The following is a 17,606-nucleotide window of genomic DNA, read 5'->3' as shown; positions in this document are numbered from 1 at the left end:
TAATACACCAACCAGCAACACAAAGTCAAGCTGCTGTTCATTCGCCTGATTTAAATGGTTTACTTATTTATTTATTACTTTTATTTATTCTCTGCATCTCAGGTTAGTCATTCCTGTAGCCTTATTTATTTATTTATTTATTTATTTAGTGCATCTCTGTTTTGTCACTCATTTTTTTTTCATTTATTATGTGCATCTTATTTTTGTTATTTATTTATTTATTTATTTATTTATTTATTTATTTATTTATTTATTTATTTATTTATTTATTTATTTATTTATTTATTTATTTATTTATTTATTTATTTATTTATTTATTTATTTATTTATTTATTTATTTATTTATTTATTATGCGCTTCTTAGTTTATTTATTTATTTATTTATTTATTTATTTATTTATTTATTTATTTATTTATTTATTTATTTATTTATTTATTTATTTATTTATTTATTTATTTATTTATTTATTTAAAAATATAAATAAATAAATAATTTATAATAAATTTATTTATTTATTTAAAACTCCTCGGTGGCAAGGCACCGGGGGTGGATGAGATCCGCCCTGAGTACCTCAAGTCTCTGGATGTTGTGGGGCTGTCTTGGCTGACACGCCTCTGCAGCATCGCGTGGCGGTCGGGGACAGTGCCTCTGGGATGGCAGACCGGGGTGGTGGTTCCTCTTTTTAAAAAGGGGGACCGGAGGGTGTGTTCCAACTATAGGGGGATCACACTTCTCAGCCTCCCCGGGAAAGTCTATGCCAGGGTACTGGAGAGGAGAATCCGGCCGATAGTGGAACCTCGGATTCAGGAGGAACAGTGTGGTTTTCGTCCTGGTCGTGGAACACTGGACCAGCTCTATACCCTCTACAGGGTGCTGGAGGGTTCATGGGAGTTTGCCCAACCAGTCCACATTTGTTTTGTGGATTTGGAGAAGGCATTCGACTGTGTCCCTCGCGGCGTCCTGTGGAGGGTGCTGGGGGAATATGGGGTCCGGGGTCCTTTGCTGAGGGCTGTCCGGTCCCTGTATGACCGAAGCAGGAGTTTGGTCCGCATTGCCGGCAGTAAGTCAGACTTGTTCCCGGTGCATGTTGGACTCCGGCAGGGCTGCCCTTTGTCGCCGGTTCTGTTCATAATTTTTATGGACAGAATTTCTAGGCGCAGCCAAGGGCCGGAGGGTGTCAGGTTTGGGGACCACACGGTTTCGTCTCTGCTCTTTGCGGATGACGTTGTCGTGTTGGCCCCTTCTAACCAGGACCTTCAGCATGCACTGGGACGGTTTGCAGCCGAGTGTGAAGCGGCTGGGATGGGGATCAGCACCTCCAAATCCGAGACCATGGTCCTCAGTCGGAAAAGGGTGGCTTGCCCCCTTCAGGTTGGTGGAGAGTTCCTGCCCCAAGTGGAGGAGTTCAGGTATCTCGGGGTCTTGTTCACGAGTGAGGGGAGGATGGAACGGGAGATTGACAGACGGATCGGTGCAGCTTCTGCAGTAATGCGGTCGATGTACCGGTCTGTCGTGGTGAAGAAAGAGCTAAGCCGTAAGGTGAAGCTCTCAATTTACCGGTCAATCTACGTTCCTACTCTCACCTATGGTCATGAGCTTTGGGTCATGACCGAAAGGACAAGATCCCGGATACAGGCGGCCGAAATTAGTTTTCTCCGCAGGGTGGCTGGGCGCTCCCTTAGAGATAGGGTGAGAAGCTCAGTCACTCGGGAGGAACTCGGAGTAGAGCCGCTGCTCCTCCACATCGAGAGGGGACAGCTGAGGTGGCTCGGGCATCTGTTCCGGATGCCTCCTGAACGCCTTCCCAGGGAAGGTGTTTCGGGCATGTCCAACCGGGAGGAGGCCCCGGGGAAGACCGAGGACACGCTGGAGGGACTATGTCTCCCGGCTGGCCTTGGAACGCCTCGGTGTCCCCCCGGAAGAGCTGGAGGAAGTGTCTAGGGAGAGGGAAGTCTGGGCATCTCTGCTTAGACTGCTGCCCCCGCGACCCGGCCCCGGATAAGCGGAAGAAGATGGATGGATGGATGGATGGATGGATGGATGGATTTATTTATTTATTTATTTATTTATTTATTTATTTATTTATTTATTTATTTATTTATTTATTTATTTATTTATTTATTTATTTATTTATTTATTTATTTATTTATTTATTTATTTATTTATTTATTTATTTATTTATTTATTTATTTACTTATTTATTTATTTATTTATTTATTTATTTATTTATTTATTTATTTATTTATTTATTTATTTATTTATTTATGGACTTCTTAGTTTTGTAATTCCTTTATTTATTTATTATGTGCATTTTAGTTTTGTAATTTATTTATTTAATTTATTTATTATGAGCATCTTAGTTTTGTAATTTATTTATTTCTTTTATTATGTGCATCTTACCTTTGTTATTTATTTATTTTATTATTTGTTGTTGTTGTTTACTTGCTATAATACACCAACCAGCAACACAAAGTCAAGCTGCTGTTCATTCGCCTGATTTAAATGGTTTATTTATTTATTTATTTATTTATTTATTTATTTATTACTTTTATTTATTCTCTGCATCTCAGGTTAGTCATTCCTGTAGCCTTATTTATTTATTTATTTATTTATTTAGTGCATCTCTGTTTTGTCATTCATTTTTTTTCATTTATTATGTGCATCTTATTTTATTTATTTATTTATTTATTTATTTATTTATTTATTTATTTATTTATTTATTTATTTATTTATTTATTTATTTATTTATTTATTTATTTATTTATTTATTTATTTATTTATTTATTTATTTATTTATTTATTTATTTATTTATTTATTTATTTATTTATTTATTTATTTATTTATTATGTGCTTCTTAGTTTTGTAATTTATTTATTTATTTATTTATTTATTTATTTATTTATTTATTTATTTATTTATTTATTTATTTATTTATTTATTTATTTATTTATTTATTTATTTATTTATTTATTTATTTATTTATTTATTTATTTATTTATTTATTTATTTATTTATTTATTTATTTATTTATTTATTTATTATGGGCTTCTTAGTTTTGTAATTCCTTTATTTATTTATTATGTGCATCTTAGTTTTGTAATTTATTTATTTAATTTATTTATTATGAGCATCTTAGTTTTGTAATTTATTTATTTCTTTTATTATGTGCATCTTACCTTTGTTATTTATTTATTTGTTTATTCTCTGCATCTCAGTTTTGTCATTCCTGTAGCCTTATTATTTATTATTTGTCATTTATTTATTTTGTGTATCTCTGTTTTGTCATTTATTTATTTATTTCATTTATTATGTGCATCTTAGTTTTGTAATTCCTTTATTTATTTATTTATTTTTTTTTATTTTTTTATTTATTTATTATGTGCATCTTAGTTTTGTAATTCCTTTATATATATTTTTATTTTTTATTTTATTTTATTTTATTTATTTATTATGTGCATCTTAGTTTTGTAATTCCTTTATTTGTTTATTTTTATTTTTTATTTTATTTTATTTTATTTTATTTATTTATTATGTGCATCTTAGTTTTGTAATTCCTTTATATATATTTTTATTTTTTATTTATACTGTGCATCTGTTTTAGTTGTTTATTTGTATATTCAGAATATGCATCTATCATTCCTATAGATATTTATTTGTTTATTTATGTATTAAATGTATTTATTCTCTGCATTTCAGTTATTTCTTTATTTATGTGCATCTCTTTTATTTATTCTGTATAATATTTCACATTATTGCTGTTTTTACTGTATTTGTTATTGTAGTATTTGCACTTTTATAAGCACTATATACTGCAGAAATAGAAGGAATAGTGTTGCATATGCATTTTGAACGACTCTTTTAATTCTGTTTACATGCCATGTGGCATATTCTCGATGATCTGCTATGAATTGTGGTTGTTTTACTGCCATTGTTCTTGCGGTTCACTTGCTACACCCGCCAACAACACAAAGTAAAGCAGCAGTTTTCATTAGCTTGAGTTATATGGTATGTTCACTGGTTAGGGCACTTGGCGTCCTTTGTTTTGAAGGAAATGCTGGTAAAAAACACATGATGACTGGTGTCTGGATTTGACTGTGATTATTGTCACTCTTATTACGAGCTTAATCGCATTATCATAATTCTGTTGATTGACACGCGCCCAGTTGAACGGCACTGCTTTAATCACGTTATAAAGCTGCATGTTAATGTGTGAAAACACACAGATGATTTATTGATCATTTCAGAGGAAGCTGCGATCACTGCATCCCTCCGCTGTCCTTGCTCGTGTTTTCAGTCGAGGAATATTGACGTGTTGTGTAAAGCACGCATGATGAGCGGCAGGTTAATGAATCCATTGCCTGAAACGGAGCATAAAAGTCACCTTGACCTGCAGGAGTTGAATCTATATGCTGCTATTCTTAGAGCCGGCTGAGCAGACAGTGTTGACTCATGGTGAGGGCCGGGCTGCTTTTGCATGTTTTGGCATTTCTAATGACGTCCTGCTGCACAGGATCAGGATTATCCCTGTGGAAGTGGGTTGTGGTTGGGATAGCGTTCTGCATGGGTATTGTGCAGCGTATGTGAATGTTCTGTAGGCGCTGGAGATCTGCATGACTTTCTATATTGAGCGATACACAGCCAGAGCACACTGTGAAGAACGCTCTGTCCCACAATGCAATGGACTCAACTTGACCTTGACACAATGTCAACTGCGGTTTATTCATTTATTTGTGCTGTGCATCTCCGTGTTGTCATTCATTCATTTACACATGTATCTCAGTTTTATTTATTTATTTATTCTGTGCGTCTCAGTTTTGTCATTTATTTATTATGTGCATATGTTTTGTCATTCCTATTTATTTATTTATTCTCTGCATCACAGTTTTGTCACTACTATAGCTTTTATTTATTTATTTATTTAATCTGTGCATCTCAGTTTTGTCATTTATTTATTTATTCTGTACATCTGTGTTGTATTCCTATATTTATGTATGTATTTATTTATTTATTTAGTGCATCTTAGTTTATTTATTTATACTGTGCATCTCAGTTTTGTTATTACACTGTAAAAAATGCTGGGTTAAAAACAACCCAAGTTGGGTTGAAAATGGACTAACCCAGTAATTGGGTTGTTTTAAACCAGTGGTTGGGTTAAATATTTCTTAAAACATCCCAATTGCTGGGTTAGTCCATTTTCAATCCAACTTGGGTTGTTTTTAACCCAGCATTTTTTACAGTGTACTATAGCTTTTATTTATTTATTTTATTTATTCTGTGCGTCTCAGTTCTGTCATTTATTTATTATGTGCATATGTTTTGTCATTCCTATTTATTTATTTATTCTCTGCATCACAGTTTTGTCACTACTATAGCTTTTATTTATTTATTGATTAATTAATTAATTTATTTATTTATTCTGTGCATCTCAGTTTTGTCATTTATTTATTTATTATTTGCATCTGTGTTGTATTCCTATATTTATGTATTTATTTATTTATTTAGTGCATCTTAGTTTATTTATTTATACTGTGCATCTCAGTTTTGTCATTATACTCTAAAAAATGCTGGGTTAAAAACAACCCAAGTTGGGTTGAAAATGGACAAACATTTGTTGTTTTAACCCAGCGGTTGGGTTAAATGTTTGCTTAAAACAACCCAATCGCTGGGTTAGTCCATTTTCAACCCAACTTGGGTTGTTTTTAACCCAGAATTATTTAGTGTATACTATAGCATTTATTTATTTTATTTATTCTGTGCATCTCAGTTTTGTCATTTATTTATTTATTTTCATCTCTGTTGTATTCCTATATTTATTTATGTGAATCTTAGCTTATTTATTTATTCTATGAATCTCAGTTTGTTCATTTATTTATTATGTGCATATTTTGTCATTCCTATTTATTTATTTATTTATTTATTCTCTGCATCACAGATTTGTCACTACTATAGCTTTTATTTATTTATTTATTTATTTATTTATTTATTTATTTATTTATTTATTTATTTATTTATTTATTTATTTATTTATTTATTTATTTATTTATTTATTTATTTATTTATTTATTTATTTATCTGCATTACAGTTTTGTCATCACACTCTTAAAAATGCTGGGTTAAAAACAACCCAAGTTGGGTTGAAATGGACTAACCCAGCAATTGGGTTATTTTAACCCAGTGAATGGGTTGTTTTAACCCAACGGTTGGGTTAAATGTTTGCTTAAAACAACCTAATCGCTGGGTTAAAACAACCCAATTGCTGGGTTAGTCCATTTCAACCCAACTTGGGTTGTTTTAACCCAGCATTTTTTAGAGTGTACTATCGCTTTTATTTTTTTTATTTTATTTATTTTGTGCATCTCAGTTTTGTCATTTATTTATTTATTTATTTATTTATTTATTTATTTATTTATTTATTTATTTATTTATTTATTTATTTATTTATTTATTTATTTATTTATTTATTTATTTATTTATACTGTGCATCTCAGTTTTGTTATGACTATAGCTGGGAGGAACTGGACTGGCCTGCACAGAGTCCTGTCCTCAACCCGATAGATCACCTTCGGGATGAATTAGAGCGGAGACTGAGAGCCAGGCCTTCTCGTCCAACATCAGTGCCTGACCTCACAAATGCGCTTCTAGAAGAATGGTCAAAAATCCCCATAAACACACTCCTAAACCTTGTGGAAAGCCTTCCCAGAAGAGTTGAAGCTGTTATGTTTAAAAATCCATATTACACCCTACGGATTACGAATGGGATGTCATTAAAGTTCATGTGCATGTAAAGGCAGGCGTCCCAAAACTTTTGACAATATAATGAATGTTGTTTTGAATTGTGGTACATGTGAAATTTCCTTTATAAAGACCCAGCAAATGCACAGCAACACCCTAGTAACCACCCACAACATTTTGACTCTCAAAATGTTTAGTTTGAAGCAACCATAATTTGCTTTGGATAAAATGCATGAATGTAAATCTGTTTTTGTTCTTTACAGCCATCCGTGAATTTCCAGAAGATGTTTTCACCAATGCCGAACGGAGGAGCGGTGCTGTACTGCTACATATTATAGCGGTAAGAAAGTCTGTTTGACTCTCTCTTTCCTCAGAACATCGAGGGACTAGTTATTTTATTTTTTGAAAGTCTTGTAAAGGAATAAAGAAAAGAAATTGGTCACGGTAATGATGCAGCTCTGTGCTGTTTTCAGCCGGATCTTACAGTGTGGGTTAATCTACTGGTAATATGATTTAACTCCATCACCCTTGAGCAGCACAACTGAAATCCGCCCCTGGTTATGTAACGCTCTAATGTTTGGCATTACGCACAAGCACAGCTCAGGTCTGAATTATCCATTCGTGTGTGGGAATTGTGTTTTCCTCTGGCGCCCTCTGTGGCTGGAATGGATCATGGAAATGTCTGTCTGGAATGCTGAACTATGATTTAAGCTTTATGCCACTGTCAAGTCATTTCTCGTCAAGGGAACTGATGCTTTTTATGATTAAACAGTCTGCAAAACACTTGGGTTTTCATGCACTGGTCAATTCTGAGATTTTAGGCTATTTTGCTTGCATAACATGTCCTCATGCAGACTCGTATGTACATTTATGTTATTTTATTACACTTTATCTTAAGGCTGTAACTATGGGTATTGGTTTTATTGGTTTATTTAAAGGAAGTAAATTATTAAAGGATTTAAAGGGATTTAAGGAAATAAAGGAGAAACAAATAAGAACGGTAAAAGTTCCAGTTCTATTGTTGTTGGGGGTAACGCATTACAAGTAACTGGAGTTACGTAATAATATTACTTTTTCCAAGTAACTAGTAAAGTAACGCATTACTTTTCAAATTTACAATAAAATATCTGAGTTACTTTTTCACATTAATTTGACTGACAGCTCTCCTTCCCCCATGTTGAGAATAATAAGTGCAGAGGCGTGTGTGTGAACATGAGGGTTATTGTAGTTCTAGACTGAATGTGAGCATTTATTCATCTCACTTGCACAATAAAGATTCTGTACTCCTCAAAATGAATAAAATCAGTCCAATGCAAAATCAGAGTACTATGCAAACCTCCAATAATTCAATGTTAAATAAAACAACTATTTTTATGCATAATCTACCTTTATATTTAATTTACCAATGTCTTGCTGCTGACCTTTGATGATGAAAATTACTAGATTTTTTGTTTTTATTGGTAAAACGTTTTTCTCCTGCGTCCTATTCTCCCATTATCCAGAATGGCAGCAGAGCTGCGCCCTCTACTGTTCATACGTGAACTAGCATTTTTACCTCAGCCTGGGGCTTATTATTTCAGTTTTGGTATGAAGAGGCCTTTACCGTTGCACAAAAATATAACTTTTTTTGTCATAAACAAAAACAAAAACAAGCCCAGCCCAGGTGAGAAAAAAGTAACGCAAAAGTAACGTAACACATTACTTTTCTTAAAAAGTAACTAAGTAACTCAAGTTACATTTTAAGGGAGTAATGCAATATTGTAATGCATTACTTTTCAAAGTAACTTTCCCCAACACTGGTTATGAAGTAAACTATTTGCACATATACAGTATATATATATATTTTTTAGGATATGCACACCTTCACTCTTATTTTCATCTGCCTAGTATGTACAAATCCAAAACGTTTCTTGTAAAGTCAAATTCAGTTATGATTTACATAAATAATGTAATATTTTCAATTCAAAATGGTGAAATTTCATAAAAAATGTCAAGTAGTTTGCATCATTTGATTTTACTCTTGGTCGCTTTAAATGTTTAGCTACTTGCATCTTACGACGCACACTTTCGCTGCTATAACTAACGTGTTGCGTTGGAATTGGCACTAACAGTAAGCTCCGCCTTCTTTGATTTGATTGGCCATCTCACTCATTCTGACAGTGACGAGCGCTGAGGCAGACCAACATAACAATGTAACAGAGCGGTGTGTAATGAAGAGCAGCAGAGCGGCATCAAGAATATCAAATAATGGGGGGACAATTTGTCCATTTCTAATTATTCAGTGGGACTTTTCCCCCCCTCAGTGTCTATAGATTTCATATCTATATATGAAATATCTTACATATCTACATATCTTTAGATTTTTCTCCTTCATTGAGTCAGAAATCTCCTCTCCGGCAGATTTACATACAACAAACTTTATATTATGAAGGTTTTTACAGCAGGTTTTCTTCATATATTATTCGCCTGATTTATATAAAATTATATTTTCTAAAAATATAGTTAACTTAATTTTTTTTCCCTGGCTGTTTTAAAGGGTTACTTCAGTGATTAGCATTAAGCTTTGTATCAGTAGAAACCCAGTAGTATTTTCTAATGATCGTGCTTCCCCCCCTCATATCCCCCTGAGGCGAGAGATTTATGTATTTTATGTCTGGAAAAAAGCCTCTGATGACGCAAATATTGTCATTTTACGTCTTCGGAGGATTTTTTGGCCAGAGGCTAGAGACTACAGCCAGTAGTAGAGCTACTACTAACTATAGTTCCTCATGTTCTCAACCTGCCCATAGGGGTGGGATCTCACTCACAGAATGTAAAATGAGCACGGCTGCTCGGGCATTGATAACGGAGCGGTCGGAGCAATGCGAGTGAACACTCGCATTGAGAAAATGAATTCCTGTGAAAGTTAAGCTTCCTTAGGCATGAACTGAAAACACGTCAGACTGGACACGGATGTGAATGACTGTGCGACCGTGAATGAATGCCGGGCGGCTGTGCTCATTTTAGTTTCGGTTTAGAATTAGCGCCAATTCTGGGCGGGTTGCTTGAATTGAATTGAACAAAACGCTACAATAACAAACTCCCTTAAATAGGCGCATTTCGCTTTGAAACCAAATCTTCTGCGATCATCTTGTCTTTCAGCTCCTCACTCTCTGATGAATGAGATCTGACTCCGGCTGTGTTTGTGCTGCGACTCTCGTTCGGCTCACACTGTATTGAACACACGTTCAGTTTTTAATTTTAGTGTCTGTTCTCTAACTGAACTCAATTATTTATTACTATAAAAATCAAAACGACAGTGGGGTGGTGCCGCGGTGGGCAAGTGATGTAACCGGTTGTTGTCTTTCATCCACATGAGCCAAAAATAAAATTTCTGGCTTTTCTCAGTCTAGAAGGCACCAACTTCTAAAATAATTTCACATTTCTACTGCATAAATGACCCACATTCATCTTTCCAGCACTGAAGTACCCCATTAAGTATTTTTTAAAAATAATATAAAGTAATAAAGATGGATCCAGAATCCACTTCTGTAAAAACCTTTAATGTCAACAAAATGAAACAAGTTCAGATGTTCAGATTTATGTTCTGGAACTTTATGCAAATTAGTGCATATTTAATGAGATGCATCATTTGCATAGATAAACATTTCAGAAAACTTGTAATACAAAACAATTGTTTTAATGTACTGTGATTAATCAACTGGGGAAAGGATGGATATCAGTTAAAATTAGGGGTGTAACGATTCGTTTTAACAACGATTCGATTCGTATCACGATTTGAGGTTGTCGATACGATTCAAGGACGATATTGGTTCATTTAGAACGATACGATCCGAAACGATTCAGTGACTTGAAATCGATTCAGTAACTTTTTAGCCAAAAATTGTGTGACTGAAATAAATATCTGGATACTGCTCAGTGCAGGTAAAGTTTTCTAGATTCCTGTTGTTTCTTGTAAGGGAAATCAGGTATCAATTAATTATGGATATAAACAAACAAGTAAACAACAATTAAAGGAAAATGCATTCACATTTTATTTGAATGAAGTGCAACCAATAGTTTAGGTTGAATTAACAGGAAGTCAACCTTTTCTGCTCTCAATTTCAATATTCAATACATTTTTAATAAAAGCACAGTAAGTGCAACCAACATTTCAACAGTAGGTTAACCTGCTACTTCTGCTTTTGTTATCCAACATAAAAATAGTACAATATTAATATCAAAAATAAAGTGCAACTAACTTCTCTTCAGGTTTAATTAACAGTAGGTTTACCTGCTACTTTTGCTGTTGTTTTTCAACATTAAAATAATACAAATACAAAATTATTATCAAAAATAGTGCAACCAACATTTCTTCAGGTTGAATGCTGAACCTGCTACTACTCTCCGTTTAATAAACAAACAATATTTAACAAAGATAAAATGTAACCAACTACTCTTCAATGACTCTACATATATATATATTTTTTTCAAAAATATCAACTGATCAACATGATCTGGCTGCAGAACACTTGTCTGTGCGTTCACTATGTCGCCAGCAGTATTAAAAAGGAATGCCAGGAATGCACAGGTAACATTTAGCAAGGGTTGAAAGTACAGGTAGCTCTTTCTCCTGGTGGCTTGATAATTTCTCGCTCGGCTTCTCCTCTGCCATCCGCCATGCTATGTTTTGTTTTCCTAGCTGCTGGTGCGAGGCGATGATGTCACAGATAGGCAGACTGAATCGAGTAAAGTTTAACGCCTTTATCATTAAAAGTGCTAAGAAAAAACATCCATATAAAGTCTGACGTGCTTAAATCAAATGCTTTATTTCCTATTATCGATACAATCGATTGATTACCTTTTAAAACGATGTTAGATCGATATATGTCGTCCGGAAGGCCAACTTGCCGAGCACAGATCGATGTAGTTAGATCATAAGAATATAAATCGATACATCGATATAGTAGATTAATCGTTACACCCCTAGTTAAAATTGATCAAAATTATCTTTTGTTGTCTGATTTAAAAATAAATCATAAATGTAATCCTTTTATTTCCCTTTTGTCAGTCAAATCAGAGTTTTCCTATAGGCCGTACATCCCTTTTGTAGCCTGGCGTGGCCATACTCAATTCTAGTCAGAATTTGAGTCTGGTACCGCTCCATTGAGCTTTGATTATGGGGCGTGTTTCAACCGAGCCAGGAAAGACCTCAATTGGATAGACCCACAACCAATCAGAGCAACGGAGCGACGCGTAACGTTAGTTGTCAAATGTCAACAGAACTCAACTGCACTGTGTTGCCAAGTCCGTGTTTTTCTCCATGTCCGCGGGTTGAAGCGACCCCAATTATGTGATTATATAAACCCAGGAATGCGAATTTTAGCAGGCAACCTTGCCAAAATAACATATTTTGCCAACCAAACGTTTTGAGTAGCAATTGTGCGCGACATTGCAAAAACACTTGGAAACCCTGTCTGCACGCACGCATGATTAAGTAACGTTACAAGAAAAACATGAGTGTAAACGATCTTTGGCAGTAATAAAATAATTTAAGGATACACAGAGTACTTACCAACACGATCATCGTTTCTGAGAGAAATAGTAAAGGTGAATGCATATACGAACAAGTTCTCCGTTTAGGATAAGAGCAAATTCAACCCAAGAGCCTTCGATGACGTGGATGATTACGTTACTGTTGATCATCTGTCCATCATCGTCTAAAGCCCGCCCTGACAATTTCATTGGTCCGAACAGTTTCTGTTCGGGCATAATTCCTCCTCTATGGAGCGAGTCCAGACCGAATTGCCCGAGCAAAACATTTTGTGGGCGGGGCTAAATTCGGCTGGCATCCAGGAAAAAGTGATGTTTTTGTTGAAATAACAGTTATAAATTCACAAGTAAACAAACGTGAAGAGTATGACCCATGTTATGACGCTGTCTCAAGGTCATCATAGCATTTGCATGCCTTTACTTTGGTTTCAAATTGTGGATAAATAGAAGCTTTTATTGTGTGGGCGGCTCATTAAGCTAGACGAGGAAAGGCTTTGCAATGAATACAGATGTGAATCCAGCGGTGTGAAGCAGTCAGGGCACATTGTGCATTCACGGGAGGAAACGGGTTCAGTGGAGGAAAGACCTGACAGCGATGATAAACAGCGGGTGAACGGTTTTGTGTGCCTCCTCAGAGGAAGGTTTCAGTGCTCAGAGGTTTTGTCTCATATGGCTCTCTATTTAGGAGACATGAAAACAGACACATTTGGTAAATAGTTGACATACAGCATTGCAAGCATGACACATACTGTAATTAGTAGAGATGCGCTGATATATCTGCCAATAATCAGTATCAGACGAAAAAACGTGTTCAGACTGCAACTCATAGGCTGCATCCGAAATCGCATACTTCCCTACAATATAGTAGGCGAAAAACAGTATGTGACAAAAGACATTCACAGTACTCATAAAAGAGCGGGAAAAAGTACCAGGATGACCTACTTCTTCCAGCGAGATTCTGAAGCGTGCATTCGATGGACACTTTACTATCCCATGAGGCAACAGCAGTGAAGCGACACAACTGACACATGATAATGAAAACATGACGAATGCAGTACGTCCGGATTACACTCATTCTATATTGAACACACTTTTCTAGCGGTAGTGAAGTAATTACTTATTCAAAACAAGTACCTACTCAAGAGAGTATGCAATTTCAGACGCAGCCATCCTGTGTGTGAAGAAAATCTCTCTTGTGTTGAATTTAGGGCAAGTTAACGCGACAACAACGCATAAAATAGGGAGGTTAAAGCTATTTGACCCTATGAATCACCCGTAGTCAAAGGGTTGCCAGGTCCGCTACACCAAACATTATTTGTAGTGTGTCCCATAATTGGAAAGAGCTTTGTGCTTTATAATTTCTAATAAGAAGTCTCAGCTTTCGAATTCTGTCCATTTATCACGAAAATCAAACAAAAATGGCGTTTCAACGCGACAGATTGCTGTAGCGCCTCAGTTCAAGCGGCAGCACGAAGCACAAGCCTCTTCTTCCACTTTAATACAAGTTATATCTTGAAAAACTTGCATGAACATCAGAAGGAATGTTGAAAGATAATCAGTGTTTCAACCGCAGAAAGACGTCAATAAAGCAGCTTGTGAACAATGCGTCACTTACGTTGCATTTCCCTCAGAAAAGTTATCCAATGTTCACAGTTTGTTAGTTATCTATAAAAAACTGGAGATGATCTTATTTACTGTTATTTACTGTTACACAGATTTGTATATGTATGTTTGAATATATTTGTCATGAAGACAAGTGCTTATGAAATATACAGAGAGGCATATGGCTGTTTATTTGAGTGTAATTATTATATCTATGTTATTAATTTTAACCTCTAATCAAAGTCCCTTTAAGACATTTGACTCGGCGGCCATCTTTGAAACGCCTCTCGGGCATGCGAGTGCAGCTTTGAACGGGGAAACATCAAATTTCTCAAAACTGTTCGCCAAGCTCACAATTAAATTTCATTTTTGAAATCACCAATGAAATCTGACAGCAACTGTCTCATAAATTGTGTTTCTAAACACACGAATCATAATAGAAAATTATATTTTTCAGCCTGGACAAAGCTAATGCGCAGTCCTAAACGCGCGTCTCACAACACTGCCTGTTTCTATAGCAACCGGAGCTTCTAACGGCAGCTGCAGTGACGCAATGAATTTACTAATCAACGATTGGCTCTTTCATTTAGAAGGCGGGGCTTATTTGCCATATTGGGCATTGCACTTTCTCCCATTCATAAGCAATCGAAGTGCACCGTCTTCTTATAGGCTATTTAAAGTCTTTGCCTCTAATATATTAGTGTACCAAATGAGAGGGCTCCCTGTATATAGCCTATTTGGGAGATAGTTTTACTTAATAAAGGTGCACTATGTAAATTTTTTTCAGTAAAATATCCAAAAACCACTAGGCCAGTGTTATATACAGTATTTTGTTATGTTGAGTACTTACAATATCCCAAATGTTTCCAACTATTTGTAAATCGTGAGAAAATTGCTATTTTAACCAATGAACTGGGACGTGTGAGGGAGTCGCCTGTCAATGACGTCATATCTGCGTTCCCCTCGGTTTCCGGTGAAGATGTTACTCAGAACGCACAGAGTAACATCTTAACATCATTCTCAACACACTCAGATGTGTCTAATATGACAAACAGAGCTGCGTTACCTCACACTCATGGCCGGAAAAGCGGAAATGGTGCCGGCGACTGTGTCATAATAAAAGTCCCGCTGCTCGCGAGGCGTGTGTTGCGTTCCTCTTATTAAAAATCGCTCCAGCTCCACAACACTCGGCCCTGCTCTGCTTCAGACTACAGTAACGTTAATAATCACATCCATCAACATGATTTCTGCCCGAGTCCCATCCCGATTCTTTTCCACAGGCTGTGAACAGGGTCGGCCCTGACCAATTTGCTGCCCTTGGCAAGATTTTACTTAGTGCCCCTTGTATAAAGGTTTAGCACTACATGTTATCTGTCTCAGTTGTGGAAACACTGCTACTGTTTTATTTTTGTAATGCATTGATGTTTTTGTTTTTTTTATTGTTTTTGTTTTATATGATGTCCAGTCCATTCTACCCCATCATTATGTTCATGATATTATTATTTTTTTAAAGGTTGATGATAGTTAAACTATACAAAAATAGCACCTATGCCACATTACAGCCTAAACACAAATAGCAAGAGTAACTGCATCTAGCATTCATGCACAAACTATTCATTGAGAACTATCAAAAGTGTTTGTTTTCCAGTAGATGACAGCAATCTTCCACTAAACTATGCACATTCATGTTTTCACCATGAATTAAACTGAGAAATTTAGATATTTAATATGAATTTTACATAAAATGTTGCTATTTTAAATAAACCTGTATATAAAATTTCTAATTTCGGCAAATACTTTTTAAAAATGCCATATATCCCCTTAAAACTGCACAACTATAGAGTAAAAACATTAGGCTATTAAAAAAAGGGATATTACATGCCAGAGTCCTGCACGGGTCCATTTTTGGATACCCGCCCCCGCCCGTACCCGCAAAGTTCAGCACCGGATCCGACCCGTCACCCGTGATAATATCAAAATGAAATCCGCACCCGCCCAGACCCGTTAATATTTGGCCCGTTACCCGATCCGTGCCCGCGATAAAATCACAAACGCTAAAACCATTCCAATTAAAGTGCTTTATTTTTTATCTTGCACCTCTCACAACATCACAACAGCGTCATGAATGGGCTGATGAAACAGGCTAAAGTGCGCTTAAATAGGCTATGGAACCTGATAACTATAGCCTACGAAAATAGACCTGTTAATGGAAGAAGAAAAAAACCTGAGCCTGTCGCTCACAAACAATATATTATAGGCTAGCCTATACTTGAGCCTGCTAGCTGATGTTCGCGTTTCTCCTCGAAGTTTGCAAGCCGCGAAGCCGCTTATGATGTTATTTTCCTGATCTCTTATTACACCACACTTTCTCCACACATCCGATTTTGCCTTTAAAGACTCGTTGTCAACAATTGTATATACTCCACTCGCCAACTTTACTTTTACTTCATCCATACTCCTGCAACGCTCGCTTCAACTAGGCTACGAGAAGCATCAACAAAAGTCGCACTGTCGCAGTGGTGGTGACGTGATGGGTCAAATGTCATGTCGTTGTTGCGTATGTGTAATGGTAATTTAGACAAATGTTGCACATATTTTTCACCCGCGCTACTACCCGCCCGCGAGGAGTTAATTATCCGCCCGCATCCCCGCCCGTGAATTTTAGGAATGTCACAATCCACCCGTTTTAGCCACTTTTTTGCGGGTACCCGCGGGTAACCGCGGGTACCCGACCCGTTGCAGGACTCTGTTACATGCGTTTAAAAAAACTGATATGAATTTTTTTTTTTTAAATCACACTGTCTGTGGCCTCTGGAGAATCCCAGAACAGCTGCTTGCATAACGTTTAAGGTAAAACTGTAATTAATTAGCGAACATTAGTATTTTACTACTATGCAATTAGATAAACTGTTCATTCATTAGCCAACATCACTTTACCTCTGTCTTTATCCCTTATCTTCCCTGCATCAGAGGGATTCTATCTTTTTTTGACATTACAATTCGGCCATCCGCCATAAATAATCAGGCAATGACACAACAAATTCCCAACATCAGATTGGTTGTGCGCTCTATTTCTGACGCAATTCAAGTAGCTCGGCGGGGGGAGATTGATGCGGCGCACCGGGAAGAGGCGGGGGACGTAGTTAAGGTTTTTTTTTCGCTTTATTTGGTAATATTTCGAATTAATATTAATAAAATAGTATCAGTAATAGATTTTGGCACCCCTATGGATGAGTGGCGCCCCTAGCATTTACCTATACCGCCTATGGCACGGGCCGGCCCTGGAGGTGAAGACCACATGTCCCAAGATTCTGCGCTCAAACTTGGCGTCATCAAACTACGCATTTGTTTTGAATAGGCGACCTCTAGCGGACGGAAAAGTTACATAGTGCAGCTTTAATTAAATCAAACTATCTGTATCGGCAGATATCATTCTGGATAATTTGCTACCATTATAGCAGTGAAATTTAGTATTGTTGCATCTCGTAATTAAGTATATTTTTATGTGGTAATAAATCTTAGTACTGAAAGACTGAAAGATAGAGGTTTGAATAGAGGTTTTATGTTTGTGACATTAAACTGCATATTATTTTTCAGGAAGATATACACATTAGTATTATTTTATGCAATGGTATGCCTACTATTTATTACTATTTAGAATAATCTTTTATTTTGATATTTTCAGTTTTATATTTCAGTTACATTTTTTTTGTAATTTGATGTGCTTTCGTCATTTTC

The 17,606-nt window shown here is 35.8% G+C and overlaps 1 protein-coding gene across 1 annotated transcript in view; it reads left to right on the top strand.

Annotated features, from left to right (window-relative positions):
* slc24a4b (solute carrier family 24 member 4b) overlaps positions 1-17,606 on the top strand; it is a 60,257-nt gene that overhangs the window by 23,323 nt on the left and 19,328 nt on the right. Inside the window, exon 3 of the mRNA XM_079831690.1 lies at positions 6,998-7,074. Within this exon, the coding sequence (XP_079687816.1) occupies positions 6,998-7,074 (77 nt within the window). The remainder of the gene's footprint in view (positions 1-6,997; positions 7,075-17,606) is intronic.

This window comes from Gobio gobio, assembly GCF_949357685.1.
Source record: "Gobio gobio genome assembly, chromosome: 12".
NCBI classification, from domain to species: domain Eukaryota; kingdom Metazoa; phylum Chordata; class Actinopteri; order Cypriniformes; family Gobionidae; genus Gobio; species Gobio gobio.
The sequence above is the reverse complement of the archived record's forward strand: the minus strand, read 5'-3'. Positions and strand labels throughout refer to the sequence as shown.